The 27485-nt window shown below is 36.3% G+C and overlaps 2 protein-coding genes across 2 annotated transcripts in view; one reads left to right on the top strand and one right to left on the bottom strand.

Moving 5' to 3' along the window:
- The first annotated feature begins 1840 nt into the window (after positions 1-1840).
- Positions 1841-19971, top strand: ptpn2b (protein tyrosine phosphatase non-receptor type 2b). Its single transcript, XM_077196572.1, has 10 exons — positions 1841-2095; positions 3171-3261; positions 3372-3472; positions 11138-11236; positions 12287-12424; positions 12592-12801; positions 13233-13394; positions 13502-13698; positions 14990-15091; positions 19331-19971. The coding sequence occupies exons 1-10, from the start codon at positions 2039-2041 to the stop codon at positions 19353-19355; spliced, it is 1182 nt and encodes a 393-aa protein (XP_077052687.1). The 5' UTR covers positions 1841-2038; the 3' UTR covers positions 19356-19971.
- Positions 19972-23142: 3171 nt separating this feature from the next.
- The window catches only part of psmg2 (proteasome (prosome, macropain) assembly chaperone 2), a 16185-nt gene continuing 11842 nt past the window's right edge, over positions 23143-27485 (bottom strand). The window contains exon 7 of the mRNA XM_077196571.1: positions 23143-23421. Coding sequence (XP_077052686.1) covers positions 23341-23421 — 81 coding nt within the window. The 3' untranslated portion in view covers positions 23143-23340. The remainder of the gene's footprint in view (positions 23422-27485) is intronic.

The raw sequence follows: 27485 nt of genomic DNA, 5'->3' as shown, positions 1-27485 counted from the left end.
GAGTCGCGCTGTCATAGCTCTAGAGTCTAAAACCGTGCCCAGAAAGATCTCGCTCTGGCTGGGGGTTAGTTTGCTTTTTGAAACATTGATTGTGAAACCCAGGCCGAGAATCAAATCCCTGTGAGCTAATAGCTCGATTTTCGACTGTGCCAGCACCAGCCAGTCGTCGAGATAATTTAACACACGCACTCCCTGATCTCTCAGAGGAGAAAGCGCTGCATCCACACACTTCGTGAATGTACGGGGTTCCAACAATAGACTGAACGGCAGAACGTTCGGTCTAGAATGGGTCTGAGACCGCCGTCTTTTTTCGGAATCAGAAAATAGCGGCTGTAAAAACCCATATGTTTTAGCACGGGGGGGGACTAATTCTATCGCCCCTTTTGCTAATAGATTCTGTACTTCGGTGCGAAGCACGTGACCCGCGTTGCATCTCACCGAAGTCTCGAGAACTGCCTGAAATTTTTGGGGTCTGCGAGCGAATTGGAGCGAGTAACCTTGCTTTATAGTGTTTATGACCCAACTCGACACACCTGGGATAGCTTGCCAGGCTAGAACCCGTGTTGCTAGGGCTTGACACACAGATTGGGGCTGGTCGCCTAATGTAGGGGGACCTGATACCCTTATATTGTGATTTGTGCATACATTGAGTATTGGACTGACTGTACAAGCATTTGCGTGTGGGGAAGTCAGTATTACAACGGGGGAGGGGCCGCCTGATGCAGGGGGACCGTGAACCCATGTGTTGTGTTTGTGAAACATGCTCTTTTTGTGCTTTATTTGGGTCACCGTGAAAACGGCGTTTGTTTCCAAGAATGCTCTTACTGTTGCGGGCCTGTTTGCAGTAATAAAATCCCCAGCCGCCTGAACTGAACAGGCAACGACTCATAGCCTTTTTCCGTTGCTCCGGAAGCGCTGATCTCCCTCGAACAGACCGGAGATGAACGAGCTGGAGAGAGTGAGGCACGCGGCGACGTGGCCGGCGTGCGTTCATTAACATCCATGCTCTCCGGTTGCTGTTGGCTGCGGCGCTTCTTCTTCCTCGGCTGAAGTAGGGCCGGAGAGGGAAGCGCGGGAGAGGCGGCGTCGCCGTCACGGGAGAGGGCTAGCCGAGTTCGCAGCACGGAGATAGGCATGCTCTCGCAGGCCGCACATCCGCCGGCAGACAGTGCATTCTCCGCGTGGTGAAGTCCCAGGCAAGGAATGTAGCTAGCGTGTTCGTCCGCCTTGTGCAGCTTGCATCCGCACGTGGCGCAGGTCTTGACACGAAGCATTTGACAGCTACGCAATACGAAGTGACCGTTCGAAAGGGAACTAACGTCACTATTTTTTTCACGCTAACATAAAAACAGATATCATTCCAATATATATATATTTTTTTTCTTTTTTTTTTCGTTGATCTAGAAAGTGTTGAGAGCCGTTGAAAGGTTCATACCTTTTGGACAAAGAGAACATTTTTAAAATGTTTAAACATTTTGAGCAAAAGTCATTTGCGGGTTAAAAAGACCCCGAAGATAATCAGAGTTAAAGTTTTCTTTGCAGAATTTGATTTGACGACAGTCACGAGACCGATTCCTCGATCCAATCACGGTGATGAATAAAAATAAACCACAAACGGAAGGAAAATAGAGAAAGTACCGTACATCACTTAAAATGTACTCAAGTAAAAGTAAAATTACACAAATTTTAAACTACTCAAAAAAAGTAAATTTTCTGACAAAAAACCTACTTGATTACAGTAACATGAATATTTGTAATTCGTTACTTCACAACCGTGAACAATGTAAAAATGTTCGCCATGAGCTGAACTATTAGCATCAGTCTTTCAATGCGCATGAGCAGACCAGCGCCGCTCTCCACGCCGCGCATGCGCAGAGAACTGAGCTTCTCGTCGTCGCAAATGTCAGCGACTCGGACAAACACTGACAGACTCTCTGACGGTTCAGTGTGAGGACGAGAAATGAGTGATTTCTACAGTTTTGACGTTCATTCTTGATAATAAAAAAACAAGTTTAAAGCGGAGAGAATTGACGGAGATATGGAGCAGGAGTTTGAGGACATAGATTCAGAGGGCCGCTGGCAGAACCTTTATTTAGTAAGTGAAGCTAAGTCAGCTAACGTTAGCATGCTAATGAGCCACGCAATCTACAGTTAGCCGTTTGAGAAATGTCATTTTATATCCTTTATCTGTCTCTTTTTTAACTTAAATTCAGTGTGCTCTCACTGTTCTTCGTTTTTAAGGTTGTTGAAATGGGGATAAAATGAAAGTAAAGCTGTAAAACCAGGATGTTATGGTGGTTGCTCTGTTGTAAACTGAAGTGTTGTGAGTGAAACTAACGTTAACTAACGTTAACTGTATCTCGGAATCTAGCAGACTGCCTATCTAGACAGCATGTTTGGGAACTGAGTCTGTTTGTTTAACTATTACTTAAAACATAAATATATGTATATATATTATACTTGTTTTGTCATGACAACAGAAAAACGCAGTGTAACTTAGGCTGAGATTGAAATCAAAACATTTTAACGACAAAAATGCTGTCTTGGTAGGGAACACACACGGTTTTGGGACAGACATAATGACAACAATGTAACATTCCCATCGTACATGTTATACGAATAACAGCTGTTAGCTATTTCTGACCTAAACACTTTTATTTACTGTAAACAGCAACTGTTACGTTTTCCTAATATCTTTGACTAAATGTCATCCGGAAACATAAAAAACCGGACAGTCTGTTAAATCCAACTGCCCTGAATTATTCTTCACATACATTAGTATCCTATACACTCTTTAACAAAGAAGTATTAAAAACATTTAACTGGATTTCTAAACATTCACTCCTGTAGTGCTAAATAAACAAGCATATTTTTATAGGCCTCATAAATGTATGTTGTTGTTGAGGGAGTTTGTCTTAACGAAACAAACTTGTTGCTTCCTTGATTAACGTTTCCAGTAATATAATGTTACTATTTCTGGAAGCAGTCACAATCGACATGATCAGCTAATTTCTTTTAAATGTGCTTTTCCTGTCCTGTGTTTCCCGACATGGGCAGTTGACTTGGGAAATTAACTGAAATGAAACTTGATGAATCTAATTAGTAATTACTCAGTAATGATGACCTAATTAAACTGTTGTTTTGAAGCTTTGCATTTATTTCTTTTTCAGGAAATACGCAACCAGTCACACGAGTGTGCTTTCAAAGTGGCCAAGTATCCAGAGAATCGCAATAGAAACCGTTACAGAGACGTGAGCCCATGTAAGTAATGTCAGGTTTGCCTAGGTTCTAGGCATGATGCTTCTCCTCATGTAATGTAATGACTTAATATTGCATTCGACATTGTTTCCCCTTTTTTCCAAACATATCAGTTGACCACAGTCGGGTGAAATTAGAAAACACAGAAAATGACTACATCAATGCCAGCCTGGTGGTTATGGAAGAAGCCCAGAGAAGATACATACTTACCCAGGTAAGTAAACTCCACCCAGACCATTAAATTTACTCTTGGAGCTCCAAACATACAGAGCTGACAAGGTTACCCTGTGTCCTTAAAAAGTCAGTTATCAAATTTAAGGCTGTTAATATATTAAATATCCTAAATGGTGTAACAAAGGTCCTTTTTTAAAGAGGTTTTAAATTTAGGGACAGAACAGAAAAAAACAGGAATCATGAAATGGCCTAATGTTATTATTACATTTCATGAAGCCGTTACTGAAGTAAAAAAATTTAAGCACCAGTGCTTTAAGTGGCCCAAAAGAGGTGCCGGTACTCTATTATTAACAATTTATTTATTTTTTAATTTTTTTGCTGACTCCCCTCCTACCCTGAGGTAACAACAACTATATTGAAGGGGTTTTATATATATATATATAATATTTACAGTCAACAGACGACCTTATAAAAAATAATTTAATTGTGGATTTGCTTGAGCTAGAAAGAGCTACTGAACATAAATAAAATGTGCAAAAGGGTATTGAAAACATTTTGAACAAAATGTAGGCTACATTAAATAAATTATAAAACATAATAACATAATAACCATAGGACAGTAGAACATAAACATGAGTCTTGCTATGGTTCATTCATTTCTTTACCCGTTTCACACACCCTCTCCGGACCACGTTGATTTGACACCATGATTGACACATGGACACTTATAATCGGATTGACGGCTCGATCGGACTAAAAAACCCTCATGTAAACACCTTAATCGATCCGATTGAGCTCGATCCGAATGACATTTCGATCGGATTGAAAGGGGTGGTTTATCCCTTATGTAATCCGATCGAGAGAACATGTAAACACTTGATTGAAAACCGAAACTGAAAGGACTGCACATTTGCAATGACGTTAAATAAACATAATGAGTATAACGCGCGGAACGAGCTGTTTTTCCTGTTGAATAAAGTGTCATATTAATAAGCTTCCCGTCATTCTAAAATTCTCATTTTACTCGTGCGTATGTGAAGTGAAGCAGGACAACGTCCCACCAGTCCTTTTTGTGGATTCTCATCCGCGGGGAGGGCATTTTTACTTCGTGATCAGCACGGCAAAACGGTTAATATGCTCTAAATTATGACCAGAGACGAATTAATATTAGTCTGCTGTTTAAAATAAATAAAGAACCAATAGAGGAGAATATTTATGCGCGAACAGCGGGAAACTCTGCATATTCGTGCAGTTTGTGCATGTCAAAAAATCAGATTGGATTTGAAACTTGTGACATATAAACACGCACATCAACCCGATTACTTTATTTATCATTCATGTAAACACCTTGTTCAGATTCATCAATCGTATTGATTTCATTCCGATTGTGTCCATGTAAACGTATCTACTGACAGCGGCAAAAGTGACGCATGCTCTTTTCACTTGTAAAACTCAAGGGTGTATGGGTAATGTAGTCTCTGCTCTCGGTGGGACGAATTAGGAAGCGTGCATTGTGAAGGGCGCTCTGAAAAGCGACAGCGCAGCCAAAGGATTAAAACAGATGTGCAAATGAGCGTACCGGTACGCTAAAAGCCCGTTCTGGGCGCACGGAGAGGTGGCGGTACGCTCAAGAGCTATATTTGGAAGTGGCGGTACTGAGTACCGGCGCGTACCGGCCACTGATCTATATAATGACTGGATAGCTCATGACGTTCTTAACTGTCATCAGGCAGTGACGCCACCGAAAGTGTTCGAGCAGCCATCTTATGATTCCCTACCAGCAGAGGGCTCCAACGCCCGTTATGCAGAGATTGGTAGGCCCGACGGCACTTTAAAGATGAATCAACCGCTGAGCAGCATACAAGTGTCAAACGACGTTCACAAAAGGATGTAGAAAAACTGCCACAGGTTGTAATTCAAGCCCTATAAGTAGTTATTTATATGCAAAATTGTCGCTATGCCCCTGTTGTTTTCTCCGAGGCAAGAGTAACGGTAACGTAATGCTGCTGCTTCTTTAACAAGCAACGATAAAACAGTCAACAGTAGCCTATAAGAAACATCAGAGCAGCAATAATCACAATTAAGTGTCCAATAGCGACACCATTTAACAGCTTCAAAAAGAGCTTTGTGCAGAGTACGTTTACAGTTACATTAACCCATACAATTTGTATAATGCATTTCCTGAACATGTACTTGCTAAGCAAACACTTTATATGGACAAACTATTAATCTATAAAACACAATCGGTCTTCCGACCTCGTTGAAGGCGGTGAGAGAGTGTGCGCGCGCGGCCGGGGCTCTCTTTCTCTGCTCGTTCTTATGCGCCCTGTCCACTGATCTAAATAATTCGTTGTTACGACGACTTTGTTCCCTCGTTTTAATAAATCGTGGACACGTTGAACTAATTCCCTCCCTCGTTTTGATTTAACGAATTACAACGTGGCCACAATATAGTAAAACGAGGGAACAAATTAGTATAAGGTGCCGAGGTATTATTAATTTGTGGCCACTAAACAATATTCACCTGAATATTCACCAATTCACAAAAATATAGGTCTTTAGCATTCACTATATAATTAATAGTATCAAACTGTTTTTCTTACCTGTGAAGATAGCTCTTCAGTGAAGGCCGACTAGTGTTCTCATACAGCTTTTTATTACTTTTGCAAAGAAATTGCCGTTTTTTAATAAGCTGGAAAAATTTCCGACTTTAAACAAATACCCATTTAAATGCTTAGGATGTTTGCGTTGTGAGAATGTACAGGGATGCTTTAGATTTAAAAACTGTGTCTCGTTAGGCAATGTTTTTTCCGTCAAATCATAAAATTTCCTATTGATTCAACAGAACGCGTGAGCTCACTAGGGATTACCAATATGGCGGCGCGGTGGCTTCACTGTTTATGACGTCATGAGCTATCCAGTCATTCTATATAGATCAGTGGTACCGGCCCACTTAAAGCACTGTTAAGCGCTACATGTTCAAAGTCAAAACGTGGTGCTGTTGCACGCTCTACAGGCTCGCAATTTCATATCAGTTCACAATCAAGCAATAAGGCACATTTAGGCCAATATTACTTGATATACTCTGGATGTATTATAGAACTTTATAAGTGGGCAGATTTGATCTTTCTCTTCTTTTTGAATGAGCAGCTGGAAGTAGTAGAGCATAGACATTTCAAAAAAAGAGTCCCAGTCTATATAAGCCTTGTATTTAATTAAAAGTCCCATGTTATCAGGGTTTTTCAGGATCATTTGGCATACCGTATCAGACTGTTTTGTTCCGTTCAGTGCTATGGTTTTTCACTGTTAGTCTGTATTTAAATATAGTTGTATCCAGAAACTTTGCTATGTGTAGTTAGCAGCATGAAAAAAAATTGTATATATATATATATATATATATATATATATATATATATATATACAGAAATCGAGCAAAGATCACTGCCTATCACTGAAGCTGTCAATTACAATGCGAGGTACACACAGCTACACTCATGCGAACACTCCTGTTATAATCAATGAAGCTGTGCAATGAATCTCTTATTGACACTGTGTTTATACTTTGTTGGTTATAATAAAAAGATTTGCGAGCATGCTGAACAAAAAAAGCAGCCGTTTTGAGTGGATTCTGACTAAATTAAACAACTGGCCATTGCGTTTATGCACACAACAGATTTGTCTGTGATTGGCTACATTGCTCAACGCTACAAAAACAGGATGTAAATAGAAACCTTTAACACTGTTCACAGAGCACTTACCCAAACACTCGTGGGAACATTTTAAAGCAGCCGGCTATCAGCGGGTACTGGTACTGCAGAACGCCAGGTATCGCTATCGTCACTTTAAGTTATCAAATAAATCTTTGGCAGAAAAAATATTCATTTTGGCAGCCGCCTAAATATTTTCAATCCAGGAAACCCCTGATTATGCATAAGTTTAGAATTTTTGTTACACAAACTCTATCTGGCATGTAATTTAACGTAAACTCTTGTAGCTCATAGGAAGGTAAGACAAAGTACATTATTTAACACATTCATTATATAGATTTTACAAGTATTGAGTATTGACAAAATAATGTGTTTATTGTCTTTCTTTAAACACATTGTTATTGTATCAAGTTCACTATTCTCTAATTCGTATGTATTGATTTCTTTGTACATAAAACAATTTGAATACATGTGTATATATTGAGTATATATTGTAAAACATGTCATGAGTATTTTAAACTTGTATTTAACCTGTTATGCAGCTGAAGGTGTGCCCCAGTTTAATTACGTAAAGAATCTGATTTGAGATACAGGATTTATTTTGTTAATTGTTCTCTATGGTATTCATCTTACTTGTGCAGGTCATAAAATAGGTCTTAAAGTCTTTTTAAAAACTCTGCACAATAATATATTTCATTCTATTTTGTGTTCAACAGCTAGATTGATTTGAACGAATGATTCAATGACTCCCTCATAAATACTTCACTTGTTTTGTTACTAGATGAATCAGCGTCTTTTGAACAAATCTCTTGAATGAATGATTCAATGTCAAACAATACACTTTTAAAGTCACTTGTCGCCACCTAGTGACATAACGATGTGATCGATGCAATCGTTATTATAAGCTTTAAAAGGTGATTTGTTCTATTTTGATCTCTCTCTGGTCGACATTTGTTCTACCATAGAGAGTAGTGGGTTTTTTAATGTGAACTATAAACTTTTATTCCAGTACTTCTCTGATCATTTGAATATTTGTAACAGAAATAATGATACTGTGTGGTTGAAAAGACTGTTGGGAAGCTGTTTCATACCTATACATGACAACTGCTTTTTCTGGGTCAACAGCAGTGTCAACGCAGATCTGGATTCTGGTATGATTTTATCGAAGGTTTAATAGGCATCTTGCTGAATCTTTGTCATTTAGAAATAAGAGTGTTTAAATCAAGATTGCAAACTTTTAATAATTAATCATGCAGCTCTAGTTTTCAATATTAGAAAGCTTTTGTTTTAAGGTTGTGATTAAGATGCCTTAAGCAGGCACTTTTTGTCTAAATTTATTTTTGGTAGACTAATTGCAGGGACGGTCCCTGGAGAATCCTGTGGTAAAATGGCTTTTCTCAGGCACACAAAATAGCAGTTCTTAGTAAAAAAAACCTGTGTGTTACTCCTCTAGATTCAACACCATTGGCTATCTTCACTCCGCTGGCAGTTGCTTTACATTGATGTTACTACAGGATGATGTAGGCAGGTGGTAGGTTTTACGCACGTCTATTACCAACCAATTTGTGTGGGTAGCATTTCAAAGGTCACACAGCTCTAAAATACATTAGTCAGGTATTTGAAATTCGGTTTTGGTTTGATATTTTGTAACAAATGTAGGTGTAGGTGTGCCAGACTTTTTGCCATTTAATGATTTTGCATCGCTAACAACTAGAGATTAGTTCTGGGCAGTATGACCAAATCTGCTGGTTTCACGGTATATCCTTTTTTCTTTTTTTTCTTCTAGCTTATTTTACTTTCAGGAGTACAGAGAATATAAAAACATTGTAAGGACAAACACAAATTTATTACAATGTTTTGCAACCTACAACATTTAGTTAATCTTAAAATGCAATCAAATGAAAATTTAATAATCCCTTTCATTTTTTGGTAGTTTTACTGTTTAAATTAAAACACGAATGAAAACTTGTGTGATATTCCATTGAAATAATGTTTTAATGGATTGTATTATTATTACTTTACGTACATTTTACTGTGCAATTTCTTTCATAATTTCTTCAAGTTAGACTGAACTTTTATTTTGCCAGGTTGTAATGAAGACCTTTCTGGTTCTGTGTGTTTTATTAAACTGTATTATTATTAATATTACTTTGAAGTATACTCTACTGTCCAACAGTAATATTTCTGTTGTAATTTCTTCAAGTTATACCCAACTTTTATTTTGACAGGTTGTTGTGAAGACCTTTGAGTTTGTGTGTATATGATATGGCGATAGTTCGATAGCAGCTTTGCCGATGAAGTTCATGTGTCCATATCCTCGTATAGTGAGATGGCAGACGCTGAAAACCGTGCTGATTTGTTTTTTTCCCATCGCCCCATAATGAAATGAGAACTGCTAAGAAGGTGTAGTGTTCAGTTTATTATAAAACACTACACACCATGCAAATATTCCCTTTTTTTTAAATCAAAATACACTTTAGATCGCAGTCGGAAGTTATTACACGCACACCTCATGATGGTTTCTGTGTAGTACCACATTTTATTTATTTTAATTTACTGTTGTGTGTAGTGCAGCAGACAAGGTTAAAACCAAATGGGAAAACATACTAGATGCATACATTAGGAAAAATATATTCTGTCAGGCCCACCTATTGTGCAGGTGTGAATTAGCTGAAGGCAAACAATCGTTTCGCGCTCAGTGTGAAAGCTCCGTTCGCTTGCGATTCGCTTAGCTTTATCGCATCGCGCTCAGTGTGAAAGGACCATAAGTTCCATTTATAACTGGATTCCATGATTCCATCTGCATTGTGGAAATCATAGGGCTCTACATGGTTTTTGCAATATTAAAGATAGTTTTCTATGTTATTTATTGTTGTGTTATAAAATTATAAGTTATTAGTAAGAAAGGTGTGCAGTTAATAGAGGTCCATTCTCAATACACTCTATATATCGCTCTTTTTGGCCATTGAATAGATACAGCCATTGTTTCAGCTGCACACCAGTATGGCGGTATTTGAAAAATACATATCGTTCATGAGTTTGAAACCAGTATACTGGATGAGCTGATTTACCGCCCAGCACTACTAGAGATGTGAAAGATTACATGTTTTGAAAATCAACTAGGCTTTACTCAATGACTTGTCAGCTCATCTGCCACCTTAAGAAAGCCCTGAAAAAATATAAAGTTGGGTTCATATTGCTTAAAGGGATAGTTCACCCAAAAATGAAAATTTGGTCATCCTTTCCTTACCCTCAAGTTGTTCCAAACCTGTATAAATTTCTTTGTGGATCATAAAAAATATATTTTGAAAAATGTCTAAAACCAAACAGTTTATGGGCCCCATTAACTTCCCCCATTGTATTTTCCCCCTTATACTATGGAAGTCAATGGGGCCCATCAACTGTTTGGTTACCAAAGTTCTTTAAAATATTTGACCCTGGATCACAAAACCAGTCACATGTCGCACGAGTATATTTGTGGCAATAGCCAACAATATGGGTCAAAATTAACATTGTTTCTTTTATGCCAAAAATCATTAGGCTATTAAGTAAAGATCATGTTCCATGAAGATATTTTGTAAATTTCCTACCATAAATATATAAAACATTTATTTTTGTGAGTGAATTCAGCACAATCGCAAACATAAATGAACAAATTTAAAGTTTTTTCTCGGCCAAATATTGTCCTATCCTAACAAACCATACATCAATGGAAAGCTTATTTATACAGCTTTCATGTGATGTGTAAATCTCAATTTCAAAAAATGTACCCATGTGACTGGTTTTGTGGTCCAGGGTCACATATCTTCTTTTGTGTTTAGCAGAAGAAAGAAATTCATACAGGTTTGGAATTACTTGAGGGTGAGTAAATGATGACGGAATGTTCATTTTTGGGTGAACTATCCCTTTAAGGAGCTATTACATTAATCATATTCTTGTTACCACTGTGGCCCATCCCTTCTTATTGTCAAACTTTGTGTGTGTTTCTCTATTTTCAGGGTCCTCTGAGAAACACCTGTGGTCACTTTTGGCTGATGATCTGGGAGCAGAAGACCAAAGCAGTTATCATGCTCAACAGAGTAATAGAAAAAGGCTCGGTAAACATCATTGATCTAAACTTTATCTCTTTAAAAAGCACCACACTTTCAGCCTCCACACATTCATACAACAATAAAATGTTAAGGCTTTCTCTTAATTAATATTAGAAAGCTCAGCAGAATCTTAGTAAGTCGTAAGTTGTATCTTTAAAAACTAAGACAATGAAGATACTGCAGAAGACACAGCGCTGTTAAGACTATTCCAACTATTTTTCTATAATTGAAATAAAATATAAATATTAGATGAAAGAATTTAACAAAAAATAAGAAATGTTGCCTTGACAACCAAATACTACTACAGCTGAATTGCCATCCTGTTTATTTTTGTATGATATTGATGTATTTTTTATAACACTTTATTATAAATGAGTCTATTTGCAGTTTGAGTGGGTTTTTGGCATTTTAAACATGTAGTGTTTTCCCTTTATACTATTAATATGTATATTTCACAATCGGATAATATGACATATTTTGGAAAGGTCTAACTTTTAGAATCTGTAGGTTTTTTTTCAGATTTAGTAATTTACTAAAACTATACAAAAAAATGCAATTCATACATTTTATAATTACCATGATTTAATGGCTAAATGATGAACTAATTTAAAATAAACATTTCTCCATTCAAAATTCATGATATTTATCAAGTTTTTTTTTTTTTCTTTTTCTTTTTAAGGATATTTCATAATGCAAAGATTATTCTTGTGAAGTTTTGCACAACTAGATTTTTATCTTCGTCTCAGATTATTTTTATTTGTCAGTGCCCCAATAATCACTGTATATTCTGTGATAAATGCTGAAACTCTGCTGAAATGTGTGTAACTGAAACTCTTAACGGCAAATTAAAATGTTGGACAATTCTAATTTTGGCCAGTTAACTCAAATAACTATCAAATGTTTTCATACAGTCATATATTTTTGGAGATTGTAGACCCTCTTATAGGTTTTAAACAATTTTGATATCAGGACGTTTTTACCACTTAGTTTAAATAAAAATAAAAAAATCTAAATCTGTTCCTACATTTCTTTATTTCCACACATTCCATAATGCAGGAAAAGTGTGCACAATATTGGCCGACACAAGAAGAACGAGAGATGTCCTTCCGTGACACACGTTTTGTGGTAACACTAGTGTCAGAGGACGTCAAGTCATATTACACCACCAGAGTGCTGGAACTCCAGAATGCAAATGTAAGTTTCTCACATGGAACACTTAAAATCACATTCATGCTTACAGAATGCACTTTCTATAAGATTTTTTGGCAGATTTTAATTGCAATTCTATGGTTTTAGCAATTGTAATATCCTATACTTTTCTTGTTTTATTTATTTATTTTTAATTAATTGTATCCACTTAGACAGGGGAGAGAAGAGAGATCTATCACTTTCATTATACCACATGGCCTGATTTTGGTGTCCCAGAATCCCCAGCCAGCTTTCTGAATTTCCTGCTTAAGGTGAGAGAGTCTGGTTCACTTGGGATGGACCATGGTCCAGCAGTGGTCCACTGCAGTGCCGGAATTGGGCGATCTGGAACGTTCTCTCTGGTCGACACTTGTCTTGTCTTGGTGAGTTGGATCTCTAAAACTTGGAGCCTACAGGATTTTAACTGTCATGTTTTTTTTGTGATTTAGTAATGGCAAATTCTGCAAATTGTTCTACCATCAAAGCAATTTTCAGTTTTGCTGTGGACTGTAGGTCACTGAAAGGCTGATTTACAGTTATATGTATACAAAACAGACAATACATTTATTTATGTTGTCTGATTTTAAGCATTTTAGCCTTTGACAAAAACCTTTGAATTAGACAGTGACTCTACTAGTCTCTCATGATTATACGCATATACGCGATGGTGGTGCCACATCATAAGTTAGAGTATACTATGCGGTATTATATTCTCATGAGGCTTGGAGTATATATTGTTCTTTTTTCCATTTGTCACCCACTCAGACTTAGAGTTAATTAATCACTGCTTTTCCTCTATCACTGATGTGTTCAGATGGACAAGAGAAAAGACCCATTGGAGGTGGACATCAAAAAGATTCTTTTAGACATGAGGAAGTATCGGATGGGTTTGATTCAGACCCCCGACCAGCTGCGTTTCTCATACATGGCTGTGCTGGAAGGTGCCAAGTACATTATGGGAGACTCCTCTGTGCAGGCATGTCATCACCAGAGTATTTTAAACAGAATCACCAGTAACTGGACCCTGGACTAGACTTACTGTGTTTGTGTTTGTGTTTATGAGTTTTTTATGGCTGTGTGCAGAAACAGTGGCGAGAGCTCTCTAGAGAGGACCAGGAGCCCCTATCTGAGTCTCCCCCGCCGCCTCAGCCTCCTAAATGCACAGAACGCTACAATGGCAGCAAGCTGTCTCGTCTGGAGGATGGGATGGACTCAAAAACAAGCAAGAAAACTGGCCTAGAGACCCCCAATAAAGAACCAGACAGAGATGCTCGAACCATGTATGTAACAAGACATTGTATATTTTTGATTTAACAAAGTTTTCACAAATCGGCAAGCATGATTTCAGATTCTGGATTTGGTTGCCAAATGAATCCCAGGATTATTCTACCATTTTAATGTTTTAGAATGGTTGGATTACTGATTTCCTTGTATAATTGGATAAATCTTACAAAATCTGTCATGTCATATTTCACCCCAAAAAGGGACTAAGAAATATAACTTAGCTTTAAGAAAACAAGGCATATTAGATCATTTACTTTTTGTGTTTTTTCAAGACAAGCACATTTCCCACCAAACTTTCTTTACTATAATTTGAAAAATATTTATTTTATTAAAACCATTTATACATTGTGGTATTACTTAAAAATAATACCATGTTATTACTTTAAATCAATGTATTACAATTATTTAAAATTACTGTAAGAATGTTTAGTGTAAAACTTTCATACTAAAAACTATAAATTGATGTATCTGGAGGCATTTGCAAAATGTGCTTATTCAAACAGATTTGTATATGCCTGGGCCAGTGCAGATACTTTGGATGGGTTTATTATAAGCGAGATGCTCGCGTTTGCTCTAGACAGTTTTATTAGCATACTCAATTGCTTACTCATGACGCATGGAAATATAGCTAAAAGTATTCCTAATATGTTGGATATTTTATTGAAAGTAGTCTATACCTGTTGAGAGATGCCTAAACAAACACTTGTAAAGAGCTGTATTTGTGTTTTTTGAGTTGGGGAGGCGCAAAAGAGGTTTGCAAAATTAGCTGTATTTTTCTGATTCCACTAAAGGTGCCACTGGTGTCGCAGAAACTACATATTCACCTTTAATTTTCTTAGTGCTAAATATTTGTCTTATTTATTTATTTTTTCCCTTTTTGGGGTCAATTATGAACTGCACTAGATTTCCCTGGGATTCACCAAATTTGTGTCCTAAATTAATAGATTGAAACTTGTCAAGGCGAACACCATGAAGTCTTATCTCTTCCATAGCCATATTTAGGATTTGTCCAAACAACATGCAGCCACAAGCAACATGCGCCAAGTCATTGTCGCTTGCTTGGTTTTATTTTTTCATTTCTGTTGTCGTGCTGGGCAGCCCTGTTACTGGGGAATGCCTTTAGTCTAAAATCTTACTCCACATAGTTCTATTTTAAATGTCTATTATATTCTGATAGGCTGTGAAAATAAATACTTTTTACTGGAAATTAGACTTGCCTAGAACCTTGTTAAGAATGCTGTTCAAATACCACATTGTCATGTTATATTCACTCTTTTCTCTCTTCAGTGGTCATAAAAGACCAAGAGATGAGAAAATGTCCAACCCCATCCAGAAGACTCAGAAACAGACAAAACCCAGGATCAACGACCCTGATAAGAAAAGAAAAAGGTGAAACTGTCTGTCTGGAAGGAATGTGATTTTTATTGTGCTCTACTTTTCACTGACTCCGTGAATCATTTCAACATGTCTGATCATGTGTATGTAATGTCATATAATCCCACAGATCCTTCAACCCACTCAGTTCTCATAATGTCATTTGGTATTTAGTGTCTCAGATGCAGGTGGCCTTACTAGACTTTTAAATTAGTATTGTGTCTTTTGGGACATTCAGAGACCAAGCCTTTTGCAGACTCATGTCACAAAATATCTCTGTTGTATTGTGATTTAACAGCACCTGCAGAATCAGCGCTGGTACACCAGTGCGGATCATTGTACAGCTGTTCTTCACTCTGTTTGATATGTGGCATCTGCCCAGGAGAAATTTGAGTGGTGATTTCGTGTGCCTTTGTAATCTCTGTGTGTGCCAGAACTTACTGTAATATGTGAGTCCAACTGGCATCACTGATAATACTATTATATTTATAATATCTTCATATAATATAATAATAAATTGTATAGACGTTTTGGCCAATATGATAGCAGATCATTATTTTGGATTATTTATTTTGTACAAGTTTACAATATCCACCATCATAAATTGGTGAGTATGACAGATCTCTTGACAGAAGAGGGCAAGATTTCAGATTTGAGTAGGTTAGTGGGATGCTGATGGAATCAGACTGAGCTAGTTTTAAAAAACCTATTTAAAAAACGATGATTTTTTTGCATTGTGACATTTTCATGACAAGCATATTCTCCCTTAAATGCTCATTATTGTAATACACTGTAATACAATGTTTTCGTGTAATAAAATTAATTTCAGTATAACAAATACTACTATGATCTTTACTTACAAACTGTACTTTACAACTGTATTAATGCGTTTAAAATATCATTAGTTTGCATGTTAAAGTTAGATTTTTTTACATTACACTAATCATAATTTGGGGGGGGAAACATATTCTTAATTTTCTTTAGTTAACTTGTCATTTCTTATTTTTAGATTCACCCTTCAGCAATTTTGTAAGTGTAAAGAGGTCATATGTTACATATGAACAGGGTGTGGGGTTAAATCAGCATTGTGTTGAGGCTTGTTTGTGTCTTATATTATGGTTTCAGTCTGGGCTGTATTTGCTGTACGTGACACAGCGAGTGCTGCCCTGTTGGGAAACCTCCCCAATGAGGCAGCAACGGCACATCTGCAGGATATTTGTAAAAAACAAGCTTGACCAGGCTCCTCAAAATCCTCAGGCTGTACGTGAGAGCCAGACACAAGCCTTGTGTGCTGTGACATGCTGGTTTGGAGCTTGCTGCTGTTCTTATGGCCGTGGCTGTTGGCGTTTTAAGACTGAGCTTCAGCATGGTGTGATGTTTTAGCTTTTTTCCTCAGATTTAGACATTCGCCTTTACTACTTGAAATGAGATTTAAACCAAATGTAAACAAAAACTTTAGTCTTTTGAGGGCCGTAGATTTGTGTTGAGCTTAAACCTGATGGTTCTTCTATATTGAAATGTGGCAGAGTTCTTCGCACAGGCTCAGTGAAATATTTCTCAAATTTTGTGGGTGTGTGATTTGTGTGCAGCACTGGTAGGTTTCTGCAGACTGAGCTGAGAGTGTGTTTTGATTGGTTAATTGTGTCACTAAAGTAGATTTTCATGTATATTTTTGTTTAATTCTGCCATTCTGAGTCTGACCAAAAAGATGCATGTATAGCAATAATAAAACTTCCCTCACTCACACTTTCATGTCCCCCTTTATCACACACAGGTTTGCAATATTTTGTTTATTGGAATTGTAACAACTGTGAAATGAATCCACTAATTATTTGTCATTGGATGGATAAATAAATACCAGTGGATAAATATTTGTATCAGTCAGATGGCTAAAGATGGACAAAATAGTCTTAATCAGTGATTCTCAACCAGGGGACAACTTTCCTTGAAAAATTATTTAAATTTAGTTATATAGAAAATGTATTAAAAGCGCTAAAAAATAAAGTTGGACAACAATAACATCATTTTTAGTAATTTTTTTAGCAAAAGGGGTGAAGGAGCAGGGAACAATATTGAATGTAATTGTCACAGTAATAAGAGCTTGGTCCTTATTGGTTGTTAATGCCCCTGCTGCATGTTGGGATATTAACTACCATTTATTTCCTAATAGACTGTCAATCAGTGGCAGATATTGCATATATATATATATATATATATATATATATATATATATATATATATATATATATATATATATTGACTGTGCTATTTAAAGGGATCACCCAAAAAATGCAAATTCTGTCATTTACTCTTGCAGCAGAAATGTATTGCCACAAGACTTTATATCATGGAACACATTTGAAGGTTAGCCACGGAATGCATGCAAATATTATGTCAGTCTGATGTCGTATTTCATTTACACGTGATAAAAGCCGCATGGTCTAAGGTAGCGTTTACACGCCAAGTCTTAATGCACAGAGTCGATCTTTTGACCATATCCAAATTTATTTATTTTGGTCCCACCTGTTTATATTTACTTTAGACACGACTGGTATCCGATATCTGTGTTTACATTAATCCCCGCCAAAAATGATTCTGTTGTTGTTGTTGATCGTTTTACTATGCGATGTGAATGACCCTCAGGTTTTGAATGACCGTGCTATTAAAATTATTTATATCATGTCGGGAAGTGCCACCATTATTTGCCAGCATGGGTAGGTTAAAAGCTGTCATAGATGTTTGTAGTACAAAATCTGACTGAAAAATAACGGTAATTAAAAATAGTAAAGATCTAGAATTCTGAAGTGAATAAAGTAGCGGGGTAAGATTATTATCAAATGAATTAACGAGAGAGAGATTGTGAGTGTGAATTACCTGCGTCTGTACAGCATCTCTATGGCCCTGTTTACACCTGGTATCAAGATGTATTTTGGTCGATCAGATCACAAGTGGACATCGCCAAATACAACATTTTGAGCTTGTCCACTTTCGACCACTTCCAGAGGTAGTCAAACGCATTCGACTGGATTGCTTTTGTAGTTTAGATGTTCATGTGGTTTAATGCGTTTGAACAGCCAGAAAAGTCCACCTACTCTTCGCCTACTGACCTAATGCGTAAACAATTTTGGGAAGCGGGCTAGCCTGACGGGATTTAAACTTTGTCGGCTGAAGAGCCAAGTTTGAAGAGACGAAAAATGTACCATACCATTCCTGATTTATAACACGTACTCACAGCATTCAGCGTGGTCTGGTGGCTATCAGAGCAGTCTAAGTAAGTTTTTCCATCATCTCCTTCGTGTTCATGTGTAAATTAGGTGAGCTTATTATATTGGTCCATTCGATCTAAATAAGCCCATACATAATAAGACTCTCCCTTCGAAGAAATCAGGGCAGAAGTGGTCGAAAGAGACAGATTAAGACACCATGTGTAAACGGTAATGTCTCTCCCTCGTCTACTTGTGGTCCGATCAACCAAAACACATCTTAATACCAGGTGTAAACAGGGCGTATGTAATAGAGAAGATGTGAGTTTAATTACAAAAACAGTGAAGTTATCATCGTGTTGCTGAGAAATACAATGTAGCTTTTAGTAGCGAAAGTGCTTTATTTATAAAATTCACGGGGCAGTTTCTATGCTCCTGAATATTTCTGTGTGTATGCAATTTCTTAATATATAAACTTTCCACCTCAATAAAAAAGCAGTTTAGTGCAAGTGCGTAGAGGCACATCTGCTTCATATTACGACATTAAAAATCTAGCGTTGTGGGTAAATGTGTCGCCTTCACCTTGCGGTGGCTTGGAATTCCGAGAAGAATCAGATATACAGTGCTTGTTTAGACGTAGGTCATACGTCCAGATATCGAATGCTCAGAACGAATGCGAAAAAAGCAGATCTTGTGCGGATTTTTGTTTATACGTGTCTGATCTGTATCAGATGTGAGTAAAAAAAAAAAACCTTTTTTTTTTTTTTTACCAATGTAATCGCAGCCTAATACTGAGTTATTAGATATTATTCAGATAGTTCTCATGTCGTTTGACTGCCAGGTATTTTTGGAACTTCCCATTAGGGAACAACAAGGTGTGAACTCAGCTAAAGTTCTTCTTTGTGATCCATAGAAGAAAGTCATGTAGGTTTAGAACAAAATGAGGGCAAGTAAATGCTTCATTTTCATTTTTGGGTGAAGAAACCCTTCTTAACATTGTGATTTGAAATATAACATATTTGACTTTGCATTCTGTGATTTGTATTGACAGAGCGAGAACAACCAGTGACATCTAACTCCATGGCAACCTCTGCAAGAGATCTCCATCCCATAATCCTCCCCCATCAACCCCTATGTTTTTAAAAGCCGTTTACAGCATGAACTCCTCAAGAAGGTTTCTCCACTCCGAACAACAGCACACACCAGCACTATATCAGTGGATGAAGCTCAATAATATCAAGAGGTTTTAATTTCATTGGACCTATTTTGTGTCTTTTTTTATTTTGCTTTTTTGTTTTGTGGGAAAAAGCAGCAGGATCTGAAATTGTTCTATGCATTTCTAATGCTGTTCAGATTTTATTTTTAGACAACTTTTTTTCAGAGGCAAAATGAAATGCTCTATTTTTTATATGAAATTACTTGAAATTTCCTATAATATCTACAGGGCTGAATGCTCAAATCCAGTTTGTGAGATTGTTAGATGACGTCTTGTACTGAAGAATCCTCACATTGTGTACATAGTGTACCTTATGAGATGTAAAAAAAAACAATTTGATTGTACAAAATGAGGAGACATTGCATTTGGTTAAAACAAACAGACCAAACCAGCATTGTCTGATGTTGAAGAGTCTTACTTTTCTTTATCCAAGAGTAGCATCCATGAATAAAACTGCTATCATTTAGTTTCTGTAACGATGTGTTGCTTCATTCACTTTTTCCAGGCTGTCAACCACTGAAGTAATATTATTGCTCATCTCTCTATAGATTAAGCTGGACATATTTTACAATAATATTCTGTTTTCCCTTGCTGGTAGATCACTTTGTTTAGTGAGAAGGTATATCTCATGAAGAAAGTCCAGTTCATAATTCACCCTGAAATAAAAATGTAGCCTTTTTAGGACCATTAACTTTCACATGGTGACATTTTCGTGACAATTAAGGACTGTTTCCCCCAAATCCTTAATACTGTAATGTAGGAAAATATGCTATTGTTATTACTGTAAAATATTTTTTGTTTGTTTTTTACTTTAACAAATTCATTAAAATATTCCTGTAAAAATTCTTGAAAATACCCATTTTCCACTTTTTCTATTACTATAATATGCTTAATTATGAAAATTTCACAATGAGAGAACTTAATTGTAATTAAATAGACTTTAACATAAACATTTCTTGTTTAGGAGTTAAATACACTTGTTTTTGTAAGAAGTCTTTTAATGCTCACCAAGTCTGCTTTTATTTGATGAAAAAAGTAATACAGGTGAAACTCGAAAAATTAGAATATCGTGCAAAAGTTATAATTTTTGATGATTATGGCATACAGCTTATGAAAACCCCAAATTCAAAATCTCAGAATATTACATGAAATCAGTTAAAAAAAGGATTTTAAATACAGAAATGTCGGCCCTCTGAAAAGTATAATCATGCATATGTATATAGATATATACAGGTCCTTCTCAAAAAATTAGCATATTGTGATAAAGTTCATTATTTTCCATAATGTAATGATAAAAATTAAACTTTCATATATTTTAGATTCATTGCACACCAACTGAAATATTTCAGGTCTTTTATTGTTTTAATACTGATGATTTTGGCATACAGCTCATGAAAACCCAAAATTCCTACCTCAAAAAATTAGCATATCATGAAAAGGGTCTCTAAACGAGCTATTAACCTAATCATCTGAATCAACTAATTAACTCTAAACACCTGCAAAAGATTCCTGAGGCTTTTAAAAACTCCCAGCCTGTTTCATTACTCAAAACCGCAATCATGGGTAAGACTGCCGCCCTGACTGCTGTCCAGAAGGCCATCATTGACACCCTCAAGCAAGAGGGTAAGACACAGAAAGAAATTTCTGAACAAATAGGCTGTTCCCACAGTGCTGTATCAAGGCAGCTCAGTGGGAAGTCTGTGGGGAGGAAAAGTGTGGCAAAAAAAGCTGCACAACGAGAAGAGGAGACCGGACCCTGAGGAAGATTGTGGAGAAGGACCGATTCCAGACCTGGACACCTGCGGAAGCAGTGGACTGAGTCTGGAGTAGAAACATCCAGAGCCACCGTGCACAGGCGTGTGCAGGAAATGGGCTACAGGTGCCGCATTCCCCAGCTCAAGCCACTTTTGAACCAGAAACAGCGGCAGAAGCGCCTGACCTGGGCTACAGAGAAGCAGCACTGGACTGTTGCTCAATGGTCCAAAGTAATTTTTTCGGATGAAAGCAAATTTTGCATGTCATCCGGAAATCAAGGTGCCAGAGTCTGGAGGAAGACTGGGGAGAAGGAAATGCCAAAATGCCTGAAGTCCAGTGTCAAGTACCCACAGTCAGTGATGGTCTGGGGTGCCATGTCAGCTGCTGGTGTTGGTCCACTGTGTTTTATCAAGGGCAGGGTCAATGCAGCTAGCTATCAGGAGATTATGGAGCACTTCATGCTTCCATGTGATTTCATTTTTCAGCACAACCTGGCACCTGCTCACAGTGCCAAAACCACTGGTAAATGGTTTACTGACCATGGTATTGCTGTGCTCAATTGGCCTGCCAACTCTCCTGACCTGAACTCCATAGAGAATCTGTGGGATATTGTGAAGAGAAAGTTGAGAGACGCAAGACCCAACACTCTGGATGAGCTTAAGGCCGCTATCGAAGCATCCTGGGCCTCCATAACACCTCAGCAGTGCCACAGGCTGATTGCCTCGATGCCACGCCGCATTGAAGCAGTCATTTCTGCAAAAGGATTCCTGACCAAGTATTGAGTGCATAACTGAACATAATTATTTGAAGGTTGACTTTTTTTGTATTAAAAACACTTCTTTTATTGGTCGGATGAAATATGCTAATTTTTTGAGATTTTTGAGGGTTTTCATGAGCTGTATGCCACAATCATCAGTATTAAAACAATAAAAGACTTGAAAAATTTCAGTTGGTGTGCAATGAATCTAAAATATATGAAAGTTTAATTTTTATCATTACATTATGGAAAATAATGAACTTTATCACAATGCTAATTTTTTTGAGAAGGACCTGTATACTAAATATATTAGTTTCACATTTTAATTTGAATTACTGAAATACATGAACTGTTGCACGGTATTCTAATTTTTCGAGTTTCATCTGTATTGTGAATTATTTCAATTTAAAATAACTTTATTTGAATATATTTTAAAACATAATTTTCTCATGAATTTTCAGCAGCCATTACTCCGGTCTTCCATCACATCATTCAGAAATAATTTTAATATACGTGTTTTGCTGCTCTAGATTTATCAATGACGTTGAAAACCGTTGTGCAGCTTCATAATTTTGTGTAAACCGTGGTACATTTTTTCAGGATTAGTTGAATAGAAAGTTTAAAAAAAACAGCATTTATCTTAAATGGAAATCTTATATAACCATTTTCCTGTCACTTTTGATCAATTTCATAAAAGTACATCTTTTTTTAAGGAAAAATCTTACTGCCCCTAAACACCAGTATATGACCTGGAAGTTTCTTGACCATTTTTGTTAGATTAAACCCATAATATTTCATTTCCATCACTGTGTTCTGTGAAGGTTTAAGACAGCAATGATGGGACATGACTTTACACTTTTAGCATGGTCATTCTTGGTACACCAACAATGAAAGCATTGTCAAACTATATAGAAGGCGCTTTTAAATGTTTTCACTTTCTTCCCAGAAGAACAGAGTGTCTCACACAACTGGTCACAGCAGGTTCAGAGCTGCGTCACATTACAAGAACTGCTACACTGCTGGGAAACTCAAGTGGAAGAGAGCCAGAACTATTCTGTCATCAACTGATGGGTGGAGAGATGAAAAAGTATCAGCATGACTAGCAATATAAGAAAAAACGACACGGGACACTTAATTTGGCAAAAATAATGTTACAGGTTATTATTTCTGATCTATTTCACTTATTTACAAGCAAAATGTGTATTTAACGCTTTGTGCAGTTTGACAGTTGAACATCCATGATTCTCTGATTCCTGTTATAAACGATAACATCTGCAGTTCAGCAGAGCTGACAAAGCATGACCAGCCGCAAACGTGATGTTTCAGCCACGCTTCAGAAAAGAAGAGGCGGGATCCCGCTGCCGAACAGCAGCTTCCATGAGGGAGGAATCCGCCACTGCACTGAGCCCTTCGTCTAAGAGAAAACATCACATTAACAAAACAGCAACACTATCTATGCGAAAATAAACTTTCACTTCTGAAATTCTGTAACCACATCCTTTTAACCACACCCTTCCTTTGTTCCATGCTCAAGTTTTGAAATTTCATCCAATGGTCCTTCTGCATGTTTTTCTTTTATAATAACCAGATCCCATTTCCTCAAATTTCATCAAATTAAAGGCCATAAAAAGTCATAAATATGTAAAATGGTATAATAAAAGTCTTATAATTTCAAGAGGTCTTAAATTTGGGGACAGAGAAAACAGAAATTGCGATATGGCTTAATGTGAGTTCTGCAAATTTCAAAGTAAAAACACGGCACAGTTGCAGTCTACAGACTGGATGAATACAGTAGCGGTTTTAGGCACGGGCGAACCGGGCAGTCGCCCGGGGCGGCATTTTTTCATGTCACATGGGGGGCGGCACGAGCAGTTAAAAAAAAATCCTCTGTGCGGCGAAGTGGTTTTCTATTATCTATCATTTCACTGTGTGGGGAATTGGCAAATTGGCGCCCCTGCTTGCTGAGAAGGTGCCGTACGTGTGTGACGCCGGTTTCTCACTGCACGCGTTAGCAGTCCGTATTTTTTTCGGCGCCCATGTTAACAGATTAGAGCATTCACACACTGCATGCAGCGGCAGCGCGTAGCAGGAGCACTGTATCAGCAATACTCTAATGGAATTAGTGGGCTAAAGTCAGTCAGACCACCTCGACTTTCTTCCAAAATAACGCATATTTCATTCATAATATTATAAATACAGGCCTATAGTTCCTGCAAACTTTTGTTTTTCTGAATTGTGTGAAATGGCTAATAAAAATAAGTAATACAAAACAATTATGTGGGTCACCTCACCAAGGTGAATTGGTTTAGTCTTGACTTCTGGCCGTGACTTGTGACGTGAGTGACAGTGTTGGGGGGCGGGCGAAGGGAAATCTGTTGATTGTCGAGTGAGGTGTTTGATAATAAGGTGTTTGTGAGTGTAACATCCCTATTCCTTAAGGGTTAGTTTATCCAAAAATTTTATTATCCCATGATTTACTCACCCTCAAGTCATCCTAGCTGTATATGACTATCTTCTTTCAGAAGAATACAATTGGAGTTACATTAAAAAATATAATTGCTCTTCCAAGCTTCATAATGGTAGTGAATGGCAGTCCTGATTTTGAAGTCCAAAAAAACACATCCATCCATCATAACCATCCATAATCCATACAACTCCAGGGGCTTAATAAAGGCCTTCTGAAGCAAAGCGATGAGTTTTTGTAAAAAGAAATATCCATATTTAAAACTATATAAACTAAAATAACTAGCAAGTCAACTTACGCCAAAGGAGTAACTCCTGACGCGATGTATGACGTAGGATGTAAGAGTAGCGTAAGCTTTGATGCCTCTCGCGGTTCAAACTAATTGGGCTGGGCAACAAACTCAAACTCCTCTTCTCTTATATCAAAAATCCTCAGACATTTCTCTTTAAAAATTCTCCTTCTAAACTTCTAATTCTTGATCGGTGTTTTGTTTTGCTCTATCTTCTGCGCTTCCGCATTCATCAATACGCCACGCGTCAGGTCAGGTATTCTTTCGCCGTGAATCGATGCGAACGGACGTCTGTCGGAAGCTAGTTATTTTAGTTTATAGTTATAAATATGGATATTTTTCTAGCACAAATTCGCTTCAGAAGGCTATTATTATTTATATATATCTATTTATTAACCCTCCTGGAGTCGTATAGATTACTTTTATGATGGATGGATGCACTTTTTCGGACTTCAAAATCAAAACCTCCATTCACAACCATTATAAAGCTTGAAAGAACAATGATATTTTTTAAGATCTTCGACTGTGTTCGTCTGAAAGAAGATGGTCATATAGGATGGCTTGAGGGTGAGTAAATCATGGGACAACTTTCCTTTTTGGTCTAGGTTTTATTAAGTTGGCTTGTGAAAGCCAACTTACTGAAATCCTATTTAAACTTATTATTAAGTTGGCTTGTGAAAGCCAACTTACTGAAATCCTATTTAAACTTATTATTATTCTTTTTCTTCTTCTTTTTCTTAACCAAAATTTTCTGACTGCTACTCCTCCTAGAGCTTTAACTCTACAAACTCCAAACTCGGGTCAGACCTTCAGACTGTTCTGACTTAGTGTGCTATATCTTTTCAGACTGATTTGACTTTCAGATTTCTTAAAAATTAATATTAAAAATCATAAAAATCCCATTGACTTTCATTGCAACAGTTCAAATTGAGCCAAGGCTACGGTGGCCCAGCAGTGTACAACACAAAAACTCAAATCTAAACTCCCTGAAGCCCAAGACTCAATTAAACTACCATTCTATATGTACTAATGAACTTATCTATCTATCTATCTATCTATCTATCTATCTATCTATCTATCTATCTATCTATCTATCCATCTATCCATCTATCCATCTATCTATCTATCTATCTATCTATCCATCTATCTATCTCTTTCTATCTATCTATCTATCTATCTATCTATCTATCTATCTATCTATCTATCTATCTATCTAATCTATCTTTCTTTCTTACTAACTAATCTATCTTTCTTTCTTTCTAACTAATCTTTCTTCTTTCTTTCTTTCTTTCTTTCTTTCTTTCTAACTAATCTTTCTTCTTTCTTTCTTTCTTTCTAACTAATCTTTCTTCTTTCTTTCTAACTAATCTTTCTTCTTTCTTTCTGTCTTTCTTTCTTTCTAATTAATATTTCTTTTTTCTTTTTTCTTACTAACTAATCTATCTTTCTTTCTTTCTAACTAATCTTTCTTCTTTCTTTCTTTCTTTCTAACTAATCTTTCTTCTTTCTTTCTTTCTTTCTTTCTTTCTTTCTTTCTAACTAATATTTCTTCTTTCTTTCTTTCTAACTAATATTTCTTCTTTCTAACTAATCTTTCTTCTTTCTTTCTAACTAATCTTTCTTTCTTTCTAACTAATCTTTCTTTCTTTCTAACTAATCTTTCTTCTTTCTTTCTTTCTTTCTTTCTTTCTAACTAATCTTTCTTCTTTCTTTCTTTCTTTCTAACTAATCTTCCTTCTTTCTCTCTTTCTTTCTTACTAACTAATCTATCTTTCTTTCTTTCTTTCTAACTAATCTTTCTTCTTTCTTTCTTTCTTTCTAACTAATCTTTCTTCTTTCTTTCTTTCTTTCTTTCTAACTAATCTTTCTTTCTTTCTTTCTTTCTTTCTAACTAATCTTTCTTTCTTTCTTTCTAACTAATCTTTCTTCTTTCTTTCTAACTAATCTTTCTTCTTTCTTTCTAACTAATCTTTCTTCTTTCTTTCTTTCTTTCTTTCTTTCTTTCTTTCTTTCTTTCTTTCTAACTAATCTTTCTTCTTTCTTTCTTTCTTTCTTTCTTTCTTACTAATCTTTCTTCTTTCTTTCTTTCTTTCTTTCTAACTAATCTTTCTTCTTTCTTTCTTTCTTTCTAACTAATCTTTCTTTTTTCTTTCTTTCTTTCTTTCTTTCTTTCTAACTAATATTTCTTCTTTCTTTCTTTCTAAATAATATTTCTTCTTTCTAACTAATCTTTCTTCTTTCTTTCTAACTAATCTTTCTTTCTTTCTAACTAATCTTTCTTTCTTTCTAACTAATCTTTCTTCTTTCTTTCTTTCTTTCTTTCTTTCTTTCTAACTAATCTTTCTTCTTTCTTTCTTTCTAACTAATCTTTCTTCTTTCTTTCTTTCTTTCTTACTAACTAATCTATCTTTCTTTCTTTCTTTCTAACTAATCTTTCTTCTTTCTTTCTTTATTTCTTTCTTTCTTTCTAACTAATCTTTCTTCTTTCTTTCTTTCTTTCTAACTAATCTTTCTTCTTTCTTTCTAACTAATCTTTCTTCTTTCTTTCTGTCTTTCTAACTAATATTTCTTTTTTCTTTTTTTCTTACTAACTAATCTATCTTTCTTTCTTTCTAACTAATCTTTCTTCTTTCTTTCTTTCTTTCTAACTAATCTTTCTTCTTTCTTTCTTTCTTTCTTTCTTTCTTTCTTTCTAACTAATATTTCTTCTTTCTTTCTTTCTAAC

This window comes from Siphateles boraxobius, unplaced genomic scaffold (assembly GCF_051911475.1).
Source record: "Siphateles boraxobius isolate OS27281-9 unplaced genomic scaffold, OSU_SipBor_1 35, whole genome shotgun sequence".
NCBI classification, from domain to species: domain Eukaryota; kingdom Metazoa; phylum Chordata; class Actinopteri; order Cypriniformes; family Leuciscidae; genus Siphateles; species Siphateles boraxobius.
This window is presented reverse-complemented; position numbering and strand designations above follow the sequence as displayed.